This window comes from Hyperolius riggenbachi, chromosome 7, assembly GCF_040937935.1.
Source record: "Hyperolius riggenbachi isolate aHypRig1 chromosome 7, aHypRig1.pri, whole genome shotgun sequence".
Classification (NCBI taxonomy): domain Eukaryota; kingdom Metazoa; phylum Chordata; class Amphibia; order Anura; family Hyperoliidae; genus Hyperolius; species Hyperolius riggenbachi.
This window is the reverse complement of record NC_090652.1, coordinates 259,995,170-260,011,283: the sequence shown is the minus strand read 5'-3', so window position 1 is coordinate 260,011,283 and position 16,114 is coordinate 259,995,170. Positions and strand designations below refer to the sequence as shown.

Sequence of the window (16,114 nt, the reverse complement as noted above, 5' to 3'; positions counted from 1 at the left end):
TATATGCTTGTAAATATAGATGGATGCAAAACGGAAAAAATGCACCTTTATTTCCTAATAAAATATTGTTGCCATACATTGTGATAGGGACATAATTTAAACGGTGAAATAACTGGGACAAATGGGCAAATACAATACGTGAGTTTTAATTATGGAGGCATGTATTATTTTAAAACTATAATGGCTGAAAACTGAGAAATAATGAATTTTTTCCATTTTTTCTTATTCTTCCTGTTAAAATGCATTTACAGTAAAGTGGCTCTTAGCAAAATGTACCACCCAAAGAAAGCCTAATTGGTGGCGGAAAAAACAAGATATAGATCAGTTCATTGTGATAAGTAGTGGTAAAGTTATAGGCTAATGAATGGGAGGTGAACATTGCTCGGATGCCTAAAGTGAAAACGACTGAAGGCTGAAGTGGTTAAACTCATCTCATGTGAACTTAAAGTGAATCCAAATTGTGTAAAATTATTTAAAATAAACACATAGGCTATCGTTCATAAAAGCAGTGCGGTAAAAAAAAAATCTGTGCGGGAAAATACCGCATTCGGTAGTTTAGACTTTTGTGTGCTCATTCATAAAAATGTTTACAGTTGCGATACAAGTTCGGTATTTTTCCTGAACTAGGCTGGCGGTATGTTTGTGTAACATGAGAAGCTGCCGAGTTGATACATTTTCTCCTCCAGAGACAGCGTTACTATAGAAGAGGCAGTCCTAGCATCCCTTTACATGTGCATTTTTTAAAAACTGCCTCTGTTTGCACTGAATCTGCGCTGAATCTGTCTATTAGTCTTTCTAAACAATCTATTTAATTGGCAGCTTAGAAAAACTTCAAAAAAATGTTACACATGCCAGGCTTTCTGATGTGAAATATATCTGAAAACAGGTACCCAAGGAGTTAAAAAAACACAGCCTTGGTATTCCGGAATGCCTTGTCTGCTCTATTCTCTCTCTCTGCAGCTGCTGCTTGGGAGGTCTGTCTCATTAGCTCAGCTGTTCTCTGCATGGGTATCGCTACTTCAAAGGGAGCGGTAATCTCTGTGCTGATACCGCTTGCTCTAATCTTTATGAATTGATTTATGTGGCGGTAATTTATCACTTTGCTCCAGAATGTCAGCTTTTCGTGCAAAAACAGCTTTTATGAATAAACACTTTGCTAAGTGCTCGGTAAATTCAGCTGTTTTAAGCATTTCTGCATGCGGAAATGCTTTATAATTGATAGCCATAATGTTCCTGCAAATGTATATGAAATACTTACCTCGCCGTCAGTTCATCGCCAAGCCTCTTTAAAGTGAACCTCCGGACTAAAAATCGACTCAGCAGCACTGAAAAGGCCTGGTGTTTCTTTAACAGTTTCACAGCATCAGAACTTTGTTTCTCTTATACAAGCCTCATTTATAGCTGCACAGAAGAAAACTGCCTGGGCTTTTTTCCCCTGATGCTGTGCAAAGCATGATGGGATTTCTGATGTTATTGTTCTCGTTCTGCTGTTTTGGTGCAATTTTTTTTTTTTTACATTTTGAATTTGACATTTGAAGCCTAGTGTGTGCAGCTGGGAGGGGTAATCAGGACACAGGATAGTTGGAACTGTGTCTCCTGCTCCTTGTCACCTACTTTCAACCAAAAAGATGGCTGCCCCCATGACAAAGATGGCAGCCCCCATGAATCACAAACATTTGCCTTTTCTTTTAAAACAGGGTGGGTAAGAGATTATATTATCTATCTATTCTAATTAACATAACTAATGTAACTTGATGACAGTATGTTTGTTTAGGCTGAAGTTCCCCTTTAAAGTAAACACAAGGTGATAATAAACTGATGAGAATAACAATAGTATTTATCCATCCCCTGCCCTCAGAAGTTGTATTCTGCCAGGAAAACTTTTATGGATGTAATTTGCTTATTAGTGATGTTAATTATATTCCCGACAAGGTACCGACAATACAGAAGCTGTCACTTACATGCCTGAATATTAACTTTTTAGGCACAAAAATAAAAAAAGACAACCCACCTGGTTATTAATATGGTTTGCTCTGTAGGTACACATGCTTATCTCATCATGTCACATGTTGCCTCGGGTACACTTTAACCTCTTGTCATTCAAGCAAGGGGAACCTCATATACCTGCCATTCCAGGTGAAATGGGTATGGGGTTCCAACAGAGATCAGAACACACAGGCAGTGTTTGTACACTTTGTTACAGGAAAGATCATTGACTTCTTGTTGAAGGCACAATCTTTCCCTTACACTTTGATTGGCTCAGGGAACACATGTTCCTATTCACCAATCACAGATGTGTCATTTTCGGCAGGTATGAGCGGCAAGTGCATGCGCATGTGCACAGACGCAGCAGCGGCGTGCAACGCATTAAAAAGTCCTGTTGCTATTAAGAAGGGCAAACAGGATGTTTTAATGCTTCACTCTAAGTGGCTAAAAGTGCTGCCGGGGCTCCCCACTGGTCCCTTAACAGACCAATGTAACAGCCTGCAGCATAATTTTGCACAGCTTGCACATTTTCTCATTGACAATCATTTAATGCTGTAATACTGGACATTTCAATTGATCCCTTCCACTAAGAATAAATATATATCATTTTTTAAATCCATTAGGTGTCAAGAAAGGACATTCTGAAGATATCACTGAGAGTGGAAGTACTCCACTAGACCTGCTGGAATCTTTACCATTGAAAGAAAGGATGGCCATGTACCAAGCTGCTGCGACTACCAAGAGCCAGACCTCCAACATGAATGTAAGGAAACATGCTTTCTAGTGTGGTTGCTATTAGAGTTCTACGCCAAGCAATTAGAAAGGTTTCAGTGTTTCACATTCGCACTTCTTGAACACCTAGGTGGTAAGCAGGGATGAGCCGAAATTTTCGAAATATCGCGTTACTGTAATTACGCATGCGAAATTTGCTATTATGGCGGGAAATTATGGTAGCGTAATTGCCATTAAAATCGTAATTGTTAATACCGTAAGCGTAATTTTCAACGCGTAATTTCGCGCTTCGTTCATAACGTAATTTTGCGTACAACTATACCGTAATTTTGCGTTAAACCATACCGTAATTTCGCATTTCTTCGTAATTTCGCGAATTTCGTAATTACGTTAGCTATAGTTAGCTATAAAAAGAAATACATTTTAATTTTGAAAATGAAAGTAATTTCGTTTATAATAGTAATTACTAGACACAGGAAAGTGTCTGGGTATTGGAGATTGTCCAATCATATTACAGGCTTCTTTTGAGATACATCCTAAACAGCCAATTGTAGTTTGACCCACCCTCCTAGTATATAATCTGGCAGCCATGTTAGTTTCACTTTGTGGGTTGTTGTTTCTGTAGGAGAAGGAGTGAGAGAGAGCACATTGCAGAACTCATATACACCATTTCTTTGCCTTTTCTAGCATTTTGCTTTATTTCAGTCATTGCTATAGACTACGCTTACAAACGTTTGCATGCAAGGCAAATGTAATTTCGCGATACCCACCGTAACGCGAAAACTATGCGAAAATTAACGCTTACAGTACTATAAACTATCGCGAAATTACGTTATGTAACTACGCTTACAAACGGTTGCATGCAAGGCAAACGTAATTTTGCGATACCCACTGTAATGCGAAAGCTACGCGAAAATTACGCTTACGCGGAATTTCGCGAAATCCTTCTTCATTACGATTATGTACTTACGGCCATAAATTGTAATTAAGTCATTACGCTCACCTCTAGTGGTAAGCAAAGATCAGAAGCCCAATGGTGCAGTAGCATTAGTTTAGGGGTAATTGTAAGTATATAACTTTATACTCGCATAGATGGGTTGCAGATCCCTGCTGCAACCACCAAATAAACTTTCGGAAAATAAACCGTCCGCTTTGCTCTCCAGATCCTTCTAGATGCTTCTGTAGCTCTCCTAGATGTAGTTTTGGGTAAAACTATAAAAATATTTTTATTCAAATCACAGATATACAATGCGCTTCCCAGGTACTAGCCTGCTTCCTTAGGCCTATACACAGTGCCTTGTAACAGTGTGCATAGAGTATTGGAACCGATGCTGTATTCACACTGTTACAAGGCACTGTGTATTGACCCGAGGAAGCGGGATTGTACCCTTGAAACGTGTTGTCTGAGTTTTGGATTAAAAAAAGTTCAGTTAAACTGGTGTTCTTTCTTCCAGAGGGGTAAGAGAATGCCTCCCTTTTTTATGAATTTTTTATACCAATAGAAAACTATTATTCTAATACACTGGGCGCCTTCATCCTCACAAATTTCCTGCACCTAGCAACACTACTGAAGTGATGCCAGCAGGACTATACTTGTATATCTGTTCACACTGAGTAATGCAGCACCTTGGAAGAAGTTTGGCAGCTTTTGACATGTGGCTCCATTTCTGAAATACCCCAATATTTTTAAAGAAAATGACAGTGCACTTTTCTTCCTTCCTATCCATTGGCTTCAAAAATCAAAAGTCCTTTCAAACCTTACAACATGTGTGATGAATTATGGCCCCACCTCTAGCCATTTTGTCTAGCCAGGCGAGAAAACCTTTGGCATAGTTTCACCAGAAAATACACTTATTGTAGCAGCATTTCACCAGGAAATAGATGTATTGCGGACGTTTTTCACCTAAAAATAATCGTAATGCTCTTCCGAGCAGCAACTCTGGCTGCAAAACTCCCTCGCTGCTAGGAAGAGCAGGGCTACGGGAAAAAGGCGCCAGAAGCACTGCACTGGAGATACAAATAGTCTCCAGTGCAGGGCTTCGGACACCATTTTCCCGTAGCCCTGCTCTACCTGCTGGAGCCCACAGATTCCGCATACTGGAGAGGTGAGCTTGTGGGCTGCAGCCAGTTCACCACCTGGGGGGACACACCATCTGGCGGGGGGTGGCCGCAGTCCCCCCTCAGCAGCGGGGCTTCCCCCGCACATCGCTCCAGGCGACCGTCAGGTTGGCCTGGTGCACCAGGTGCCTTTGATTATGCCAGTATAGGAGAGCAGTCTCCCCATAGAGGAGAATTGGAAAATGATGGTGAGTGTGTAGTCTAAGACATGACTCCCATTCTTCAAGAACCCCCCCACCCCATCCCCACCACCACTACCATCATCTTTCTGGCCGAAATCGATCTAAATGATTGATCTGAAATGCTAGAAAGATGTTTCTCAAAATAGCTTCATCGGATGCAGTCGATTTCCTGATGGCTTATTTGTATGATACAGCGCTCACCACACTTTCCACGATATATAAGTCCTAATAGTTGCTTGCTGTTAATAGTTAGAGGGTTTCCCTTCACACAAGCAAAGTTATTTCAGTCACAGCTGCGCATCTGGATCAAAACGTGCAAACCATAATTCAAAATCCTAAAATGCAAACACATAGCGAGTACCCTCCGGCAACAGTACACCCTGTGCATAAACACACTGTGCGGGAGGTGCTTCCACCGCGTACGTTAAAAAGGAGCGCTGGGAAAAAAGGGCGCGGGGTTTTAAACGATAAACATGGATAACGTTTAAAAATATAATGTACTATATTTCGTTTAAAAATAATGTTTTATAAAGTTATAAATCATTAAATAATGTGCATGAAATCGGCAATTGTGAAAACGTTAATGTTCCGTTTAAAAAGTGAAATGTATAATAACGTTTTAAAAAAAATTAGTAAGTAACCCTCCCTGTACCTACCCCTAACCCCTAGACCCCCGTATTGGTGCCTAAACCTAAGACCCCCCTGGTGGTGCCTAAACCTAAGACCCCCCTGGTGGTGCCTAAACCTAAGACCCCCCTGGTGGTGCCTAAACCTAAGACCCCCCTGGTGGTGCCTAAACCTAAGACCCCCCTGGTGGTGCCTAAACCTAAGACCCCCCTGGTGGTGCCTAAACCTAAGACCCCCCTGATGGTGCCTAAACCTAAGACCCCCCTGGTGGTACCTAAACCTAAGACCCCCCTGGTGGTGCCTAAACCTAAGACCCCCCTGGTGGTGCCTAAACCTAAGACCCTCCTTAGTGATCACTGTATTGTGTGTAGAATAATGTTTTAGAAACGGTAAAGGATAAAATATATTACAATTTACGTTACGTACTGATCGCTTTATTTTGTGAATAATAATGTTTTACAAACAGTAAGGGTAAACATTTAAAATAATGTTTTATTGAAATAGGAAACGTAAATCATCACAAGCAGTTATAAAACATTAAAAATCTTCGGGCGCCGTTGGAAAACGTTATTATTCTCGGGCGCCCTTTTTTCCTGTTCGGCGCCCAGTAAACGATATTTATTATGGGAGTGAATGGCAGCGTCCGATTTGTCCACTAGCCTCCTGCGCCCTTTTTTTACTGTTACCGCTTCCACCACATGCAGGATTGGGGCAACCCCCCTTCAGTTCCCTGCTCACCAGCTGCACCTCTTGCGAATAGGCATATCAATAAATTCTTTATCCGGCTCTGGTGCTGATCTCCACGCTGCTGAAGTTCAAGTTGCTGCTCTCGCCTTGTTTTCACTCCTGAAGACGTTTATCCATTATAAAGCATAATATGTTGGCGCTTTATAAATACAATAAATACATAATGTACAGGATGCCACTTCACCACGCACGGCAATGCTCTATTTATCGATTCAGGTTCCCTTTAAGGCCTCTTTTCCACGAACTGTTGAGCTGTGTGCTCAGAAAACTGATAGATGGCTGCCAGTCTCCGCCCATGTAAAATGTGCCCCGGCCCGTGGTGAGTGTTGCAAGCTCCCCTTTCCACTGGCACGGCTCCTCCTGTGTTTTGCGTGTTTCTATTTTGCTGGCCATCGCTTTTACCACGTGACCCCATCCGCGTATACATGACAGTGCATGCGGCAGGGTCACAGGGCACAGGCAAAGGAGAGAAGACACAGAACACATGTGCCAGCAGACAGGCATGGGCTCACGAGTAGTCACGAGTGGCTAAGCACTCGAATACGTGATATAAATGTGGCTTACTTGCCTCAGCTGTGCAGTGGAGAAAAAAGGGGTTAATTACCCATAAGGCCGTCATATATTGTGCGCTCCAAATAGCTTGCACATTTCCTATTGGATGCGTTGCAAGACTCACTACCGCTCACTTCCTCCTTCCGGCTTGAAGGAGGAAGTGCATGTAGTGAGTCTTGCAACGCGTCCAATAGGATGCATGCAAGCTATTTGAAGTGCACGATATATGATGGACTTATGGGTAATTAACCCCTTGTTTTACCGCCGCACAGCTGAAGCGATTTACCAGCGGATAGGTGAGCTGCACTCCAGTGGTCCAAGGGGCACATTACATCGGGGAAGGAAGGGCCGGGCTTGTGGTAGATTTCCAATAGATTTTTGAAATGGGTGTGCAATGTTTGTGCAGGTAACAGATACCTCTCTGATACAATCAGAGAGGGATCTATCCGATGGTCAATCTGGTAGATGTTGAGTAATGTATAGCCACCTTAAGGGATGAGTACACACGTCAATCTTACTACATGGAAGTGGTTAAATTGGCAAATCATTGGACAATTAACACTCTTGAGCCTATTACACACCTACAATTATGATTGGCCAATGCTTGACCAATTTTACCACCTCCATTTAGTATGAGAAATACTATGAGCAGATTGTGTAAGTAAGCTCTCATACTACTTTACCTGGTGGTGGTAAAATTGGTCAGTGATTGACCAATCAAAGTTGAAGGTGTGTACCAGGCTTTATTGACATCCCAACACATTTACATTTTTTAGAAGTACAGTACATCCTATTCCAAATCCCTCCTCAGTAACTTCCTTCGAAGGGACTCCTAACATCAACTGTGTGTTTTATCAGAGAATAAAAAAATCATAGTAAGTGCATCTATCCAGATTCTGCAAAGTTCCCGGTCAGGCAAACTGAAGTCTCAACTAACTGGCATGCCTGAGGGGGATAACGGGACTGAACATTTGTTTTTGTTTTTTTAGAGCAGATGCTACTTATCGATCATTGAGCGCCATCTGCTACACATCCTACCCAAGGCTTTCCAATGTCCATGCACTGCTCCTGGCATATCACCTGACCCAATCACTGATACACCGAGAGCCGCTGAATGCTACAGGATGTATAGCAGATGGACGATCGGTAAGTAGTTTCTTCTGCTCCGGAGAGGGAGGTTAGTGCCGTTCTACCGCCAGTTGAAGCAACCGGCAAGCACATGTAACCGGCAACAGGCAGTCCTCGCCTGAGCCTGATACCGGGGACTGTATTATGTACCGTAGGTTTCCAGGCAATTTCCATCTACTCCACACGTCTCCTTTAATTTAATTTAAAGATTTATTTCCCAACATTAAGTTTTCTAAAGGAAAAAAAAGGGAAAAGTTATTGCAGAACTTGCGAATACATGCAGCGTTGAACTATCATTTTAGCATAAATCTGGCGAAAAAAGCGCATTCAGATAAAATGAATCACGGGTCACGGCGGTGATAAAACTTGCTAATGAGAAAACCCATCACATACATCTCCAACATTAAAACTTTCGTCTCCCCAGGAGTAAAACAGGAGCCTCATAATAACACTTTATAGATTTATGGATAAATCGCGGCCTCCGCTTTTGTTACCGGTTGCCAGCGTCATTTTTAAATCTCATTTTAATTCTCTGGCTGTGCAGTTTTCCCCTCTCTCTCTCTCTGTACACTCTAAATCCATTAGGAGTAGCCTAATCAACATAGAAATGAAGGAGAGTGGCGGTGACTCACTCCGTTAAGCCAATTATGATTAGCGCGAGGAGCAGGATGCGGAGCGATTGGCAGCTTTATGGACAGGTGATAATAAAACGGTACGAAAAAAAGGGTAATTTTCCGTCCTTAATGAACAGCAAAGATGTAAAGAAATATGACTTTTTCTTGAAAAAAAAAGTAAGACGGGCAAAATCTGATAGAAAATGCTTTATACAGCATCTGTACGGTTATTTCTGGGGCAAGATCAGGCTCTCAATTGTCTGCCTGTTTGACAGTAAAGCTGGCCATACACTGGCCCGATTTCCCGCCGATCGACAGCAGATTCGATCGCTGGGATCGAATCTGCTGTCAAATAGTTCGCGCTAAACGCACCAGACCGATTGATTTTCCTCCTGATATCAATCGGTCCGTCGATCGCGCCGTGCGGGAAATTAGCGTCGATCGCCTGGGGGTAGGGAGCGCGTCGCTTGCCGCATACGATTCGGGACATTTCGACGCATGTATACATTACCTGAGGCTGGCTCCTGGGCATCCCGTCCGTCACTGCTCCCGTCATGGTGCCTCCTGCATCCTCTTATAACTTCCGCTGTCATGCCAGTGACAGCGGAAGTACAACTAGAGGGCGCTCTATTTGAACTTCCGCTGTCACTGGTGTGATAGCGTAAGTTATATGCAGATGCCGGAGGTGCCACATGACGGGGACATCACGCCCGGGAGCCAGCCTCAGGTAATGTATGCCGGGATGGGGGGGGGGGAGGACAGGCGGCAGCAGCAGCTCAGGCTGAAATCGATTCACAATCTGTTTGCAGTAAAGGCAGCCATACGATCCCTATCTGATCAGATTCGATCAGAGAAGGATCTGTCTGTTGGTCGATCTGATGGCAAATCGACCAGTGTATGGCTACCTTAAATGTTTTATCTTCTTTTGAGTGTTGGCACAAATACAGCTTAGGAGCAGGGACACATTTTCACTTGGGGAACGCAGTAGCTTGCTCACTGGCTGTAAACAGTGGTGTTTCAAAAGCCATGGCCGGTTCTAGCTATATTACAATACAATCAGGGACAGATTTCTGGATAGGCCACAAAGGCCTGCGCCTTGGGTAGCTGCAGCTCAAGCGGGCACCTAAACATGAAAGAGGGGTTATTACATATGAAAGGGAGGCTGAAAATGGGGAACAACACATGAAAAAGGGAAATTTATGCCCAAGGGAGGTGTTCATGAAAGAGAGGGGCTGCAGTACATGAATGATACACATGGAAGAGGGGGCTGCACAGGGAATGGGAGCCCCAACATACTTGGCCTAGGGGCACAAAAAGTAAAAATCCAACCCTGAATACAATACAAAACATTTGTAAAGCACTTTTCTCTCATAGGATTCAAAGCACATAGATATGTCTCAGGTCAATACAGGGTTGCAAGCTGGACTATGGTACAGAGAAAATTGTGTTCGGTGGCTTCCAGCACTGGATTGCCGGGGCTTAGGAGAATGGGGGAAGACTCATTAGGATCCAGAGGCCTCTCCCTCCTGAGGTAAGTATCCCACAGAGGGTTTTTTTCTTACAGATTTTCTTTAAATGCTTTCAGGGATGGATATGTCCTGATTGGATGTGACAGGGAGTTCCACAGGGTAGGGGCAGCATGATGGAAAGCTCTGTCTTCAAAGGTTTTTAGGTGGACTCTGGGTGTGAATAAATTATTAGGTCCTTTGGATCTAAGATTGTGGAGGGTATGATGCAATTGCAACAAGTCCTTCATGTATTCATTTCCAGGACCCAGATTGTGAAAGGATTTGAATTTAAATAAGCCAATCTTAAAGAGAATTCTCCATTTTATTGGTAACCAGTGGAGTGACTGAAGGGTTAGTCTTATGTGGCAATGGCGGAGTTGGCTAGTTAATAGCCTTGTGGCGGCATTCTTTACTAATTGCAGGCGGTGCAGGACTTTGTTGGGAAGGCCTGTATAGAGAGCATTACAGTAGTCCAACCATGATGGGATGAAGGCATGAACTAGGGTTGGAAGATCTACTGGAGGTATGAAGTGCTTAATTTTTGCAATGTTCCTAAGGTGAAAGAAGGAATGTTTCACAATGGCTGAGATCTGATTCCTGAAGCTTTTCCCAATCATAATCAGTTCACCCAGGCTGCATATCATGTAGGGCCCAGGGCTAAAATCAGGCTAAATTTGCAGTGCTACAAATTATGAAGGGGAGAGATTTTGATGTTGTTTGGCGACCCTCTCCCATTGGTAAATTGATGCCAGTGAGATTCTTGACATTACAGTCTTGCTGTAGGTGACATTCAAATGACAAGGTATCAGGTTCAGCAAAAACATGTAATAGGTGTACGTCCCTCAGCGGGGGAAACTTGGTTGAAACTCAGACAAAGCACAGAGATCTGATCCTGGAACGTTCTCATTACTTGATGGGTTTTTTTGACTTGCATTGGTGCTTGGGGAGTGATATAAAGGTTGCCTGAATAAATCATCTCCTTTGAGGCACAATAAAAGCATCTCTATGATTGTCAAAGTCACCAGTTGGCCTAAGTTACAAGTAGACTGCCCTTTGTTTTGGATGCTGAGATGACCTTAGGGGTAAACTGACTGTCATCCCTCCCTGTGCTCTACATGTGGATGTCATTGCTGCACATGAAAAGCCAGTACATAAATAAATGGCGGGATGAACATTGTTATTATTACCTTGTTATAAAGTAAAGTTATTAGGTGTCCAATGCAGGCAACACGTCTAGCAATCATTTAGTTGAAGTTGACTACACTAGACTTTTTGCAATATACAGTTAAAAAGTATCATTCCATTTCAATTTAAATCCAGCTACAGTATGAATTTTTTTAAACTAACTGATGCTGAAAATGCATTTCTTTTCAAGCCTGGAATCCATACTCTTTGTAGAATATGGACTGCCTAGAACCTTTACAATATTGCCACATGAGAGTAAGTACATAGAGGCGCTCATTTCTAGCTCATAGAACCCACCTGGCACAATCTTACTCCGACTTGAGGAAGCAAGGTACACCTGCGAAAAACGGAGACTTGCCTACAATGTTAGTGTTTGGAGAAGAGAGGTTAGTGTTAGGAGAGGAGAGGGGAAAGGTTAGTGTTAGGCGTGGAGAGGGAAATGTCACTGTTCAGAGTGGAAAGGGGGGAGGTTAGTTTTAGAGTAGAGAGGGAAGATGCTAGTTTTAGGAGTGGAGAGGGGAAAGGTTAGTGTTAGGTCTGGAGAGGGAAAGGGTTAGTGTTAGGGGTGGAGAGGTGGGAGGTTAGAGTTAGGAGTGGTAAGGAGGGAGAATAGTTTTAGGAGTGGAGAGGGGGAAGGTTAGTGTTTGGAGTGGAGAGGAGGGAGGTTAGTGTTAGGAGTGGAGAAGATAGTGTTCGAAGTGGGGAGGTTAGTATTAGAAGTGGAGAGGGGGGGAGGTTAGTTTTAGGAGTGGAGATGGGATAGGTTAGTTTTAGGAGTGGAGAGGAGGAGGTTAGTTTTAGGAGTGGAGAGGAGATAGGTTAGTTTTAGGGGTGGAGGGGGTGAGATTAGTGTTAAGAGTGGAAAGGGGAGAGGCTAGTGTTAGGAGTGGGGAGGTGGGAGGTTAGTGTTTAGAGTGCAGAGGGGGGAGGTTAGTTTTAGGAGTGGAGAGGGGAAGGCTAGTGTTAGGCGTGGAGAGGGGGGCGAGGTTAGTGTTAGGAGGAAAGAGGTTAGTGTCAGGAGTGGAGAGGGGAGAGGTTAGCATTGGGAGTGGAGAGGGGAGAGTTTAGTGTTAGAATAAGAGACAGAAGTTTATAGAGATATTACTGATATGCTATTTATCAGTTATATGCTGTGTCAAAGTTTTGAACTACAATCATAAATGTACACAATTTGCATTGTTTAAAAGGCAATAAATATGTCAGCTTCCATATTCCTCTTACTTCAGATTCTCTTTAAGGGGTTCGACTAAAATAGGGCGATCGATGGGGAAGATGTGCTGAAACCACCATCATCGACATTAACGTGTATTGACAATAGTATCACTGATACACAGCATCCCTCCAAATCCACCCTTACTGAACTCACACCTACCCAACGTGTCCTGTCCTCTATCCTGGCCAATAGCCTTATTTTCCATAAAGAAGACTTTTCTTAGCCACCCTGTCAATCTATGTTCCCACACAAGGAAATTGTGAAGCTGCTGGATTTTTATTCATCACCCCGCACTCTGCTTTATGAAAATTCTCCTTTCTCAGAGAGGGGAAACAAAATTGGATCAAAATGCAGAGAAAAAAAATGTGGATGACTTGTCAGGCTGGTAATAGGTGATGCATAGGAGCTGTCACTGGTAATGTGCTTAAGCTGCCACTACCCCTCTCTAGTTCCTTCTATTCTGACAGCTTGTCTTATCCAAAAATCACACGGTCACGCCATTAAGCCTGGCTAAAAATAAATAAATAAATACACTTGCGTAAAATTTCCTTTTTTTATGTTGATTAGTGGTTACAGCCTTCAAATTTTATTTCGTACTTTTTTCCTCCCTTTCATTTTTTTAAATAAAAAGCCCTGGCAGCCGCAGACTAATTTAAAAACGGAGTTCGGTCCCATGCATCTTTTAGGCATTTTAAATATAGCTCACATTTATTTCACAATAAGAAGTGTTATACCCAATGCAGGTTATTAGATTTTCGAGCATATATCTCGCTCTATCGTTCTTTTTTTCTTTTCTCCGGTGTTGAAGATGAAGGATTTGGTAGGGCACATTTGCTGCAAACATATCCATACATTTCATTGAAAAGAGACCAGGCCAAGCAAAAGAATAAAGTTTTGAAGCTGCGGAAGGTTTGAACCAGAACAAGGTGTATAAAAAAACAGCATCTGCCCTTGGCAAACAAACCTCCTTCAAAGCCTGCTGCTTCCAAGTGAACTGTACACTTGAAGGACATCCGAGTTGACATGTGACATGATGAGATAGACATGTGTACATGTATACAGTGCCAAGCACACAAATGTCAGACCTGACGATAATGTCAGAAACACCTGATCTGCTCTGTGCTTGTTCAGGGGCTGTGGCTAAAAGTATTAGAGGCAGAGGATCAGCGGGACAACCAGGCAACTGGTATTACTTAAACGGAATAAAATATGGCAGCCTCCATATAACTCTCATTACAGTTGTCCTTTAAATTTATTTAAAAACCCCATGCAGCTTGAAATAGATCCATTCAGACTCAGTATTGTGATCATTCTCATGTCCGTGCTGCATGCTATCTGCATCCGATTTGCATCAACCATTAAAAATGAGCACTTCACTGATGACCTCTAGAGACCTGCCATATGCGGATGCCGTGCTGAGGAGTAGGATATCCTATCCAGTAAAACAATATTACAGAATCTGAAGCATACTTATTTTATGATCTAACTTAATTTCTTTGCTGTGTCATAGACACAACTCTGCAGATTCAAGCTATGGAATTTGATGTAGATGAGACCCACCCCTGCTAATCATCTAGTGCTGCAGTATAGGTAGCCAGGTACAGGTGGTGCTCCAGTATAGGTAGCGAGCTATAGATGCTAGAGTATAGGTAGCCAGGTACAGGTGATGCTCCAGTATAGGTAGCAAGCTATAGGTGCTGAAGTATAGGTTGCCAGGTACAGGGTGGTGCTCCAGTATAGGTAGCGAGCTATAGGTGCTGAAGTATAGGTTGCCAGGTACAGGTGGTGCTCTCAGTATAGGTAGCGAGCTATAGGTGCTAGAGTATAGGTTGCCAGGTACAGGTGGTGCTCTCAGTATAGGTAGCGAGCTATAGGTGCTGAAGTATAGGTTGCCAGGTACAGGTGGTGCTCTCAGTATAGGTAGCGAGCTATAGGTGCTAGAGTATAGGTTGCCAGGTACAGGTGGTGCTCTCAGTATAGGTAGCGAGCTATAGGTGCTGCAGTATAGGTTGCCGGGTACAGGTGGTGTCCTCAGTATAGGTAGCGAGCTATAGGTGCTGAAGTATAGGTTGCCAGGTACAGGTGGTTCCCCAGTATAGGTAGCGAGCTATAGGTGCTGCAGTATAGGTTGCCAGGTACAGGTGGTGCCCCAGTATAGGTAGTATAGGATGCCAGGTACAGGTGGCGCCCCAGTATAGGTAGTATAGGATACCAGGTACAAGTGGTGCCCCAGTATAGGTAGCGAGCTATAGGTGCTGCAATATAAGTTGCCAGGTATAGGTGATGCTCTCAGTATAGGTAGCGAGCTATAGGTGCTGCAGTATAGGTTGCCAGGTATAGGTGATGCTCTCAGTAGAGGTAGCGAGCTATAGGTGCTGCAGTATAGGTTGCCAGGTATAAGTGATGCTCTCAGTATAGGTAACGAGCTATAGGTGCTGCAGTATAGGTTGCCAGATACAGGTGGTGCCCTCAGTATAGGTAGCGAGCTATAGGTGCTGCAGTATAGGTTGCCAGGTATAGGTGATGCTCTCAGTATAGGTAGCGAGCTATAGGTGCTGCAGTATAGGTTGCCAGATACAGGTGGTGCCCTCAGTATAGGTAGCGAGCTATAGGTGCTGCAGTATAGGTTGCCAGATACAGGTGGTGCCCTCAGTATAGGTAGCGAGCTATAGGTGCTACTGGCTCAGTCACATAAGTCAGGGTCTTCTGTGGAGGTCTGCGCATGTGCAAAAGACCCCGACTGATGTGACGAAACCAGTTATGGGAGCTGATCGCGGCTGAACGGCAGACAGCATGTGGACGGCAAGAGATTCACACATGCTTATGGGGCTGGAGGAAGCCCCAGGTAAGTATCAAATCTTTATATATTCTTAGCTTTGGCTTCCTTTAAAATTGCCAAGTTGCAGTTATGCAAAATTTCCACAGATATCCGATTTCCATTTTCAGATTTCCTAGTTCTGATCGGAAATGACGATTTCTGATTTTTTTGGGTAATTTTTTTGCAACTTCTGATTGGCCAAATACTTCTGAGTAGACTGCATTCTCTGATTGGTCCAATGCTGCCGAGTTCTGTGATTGGGTTAAATTTACCAAGTGACGGTAATGCGGTATTTCTGCAGAAATCTGCATTACCAATCGGAAATTTAATTTCTGCAGAATACAGACGAGCGTCCCGACAGATCATAAAGATTCAGCTTAGACAGGGGACTGGCAAGTGCATATAGCTTGGAAATATTCATCTTTTTCTTACAAGATATAGACTTGACTGGAGCTCTCCTTTGATTTCAGGTTGTGGAGGAGGCGGAGGCCTGCGTGGTGCCCGGCGGATTGGCAAGCATGAAGAAACACTTTGAGAAGTCAGACAATGTGTCATCGCACAGCACTGTCTCTCAGTACCAGTATCAGCACAGATCTGTAAAGGTGAGGCCACTGTACAGCTTCTAAAGGACAGAGGACAGCTGAAAACTTTTACTTGTGCATACAAAATGAGATAAATAAGAATCAGTCTCCCTCCAAGCATTA

At 43.3% G+C, this 16,114-nt stretch overlaps 1 protein-coding gene across 6 annotated transcripts in view; it reads left to right on the top strand.

Moving 5' to 3' along the window:
• XIRP2 (xin actin binding repeat containing 2) overlaps positions 1-16,114 on the top strand; it is a 686,858-nt gene that overhangs the window by 584,511 nt on the left and 86,233 nt on the right. For all 6 annotated transcript variants that reach the window (XM_068245604.1, XM_068245598.1, XM_068245599.1 and 3 more), the window contains 2 exons: positions 2,610-2,749; positions 15,881-16,012. In XM_068245604.1, coding sequence (XP_068101705.1) covers positions 2,610-2,749; positions 15,881-16,012 — 272 coding nt within the window. The remainder of the gene's footprint in view (positions 1-2,609; positions 2,750-15,880; positions 16,013-16,114) is intronic.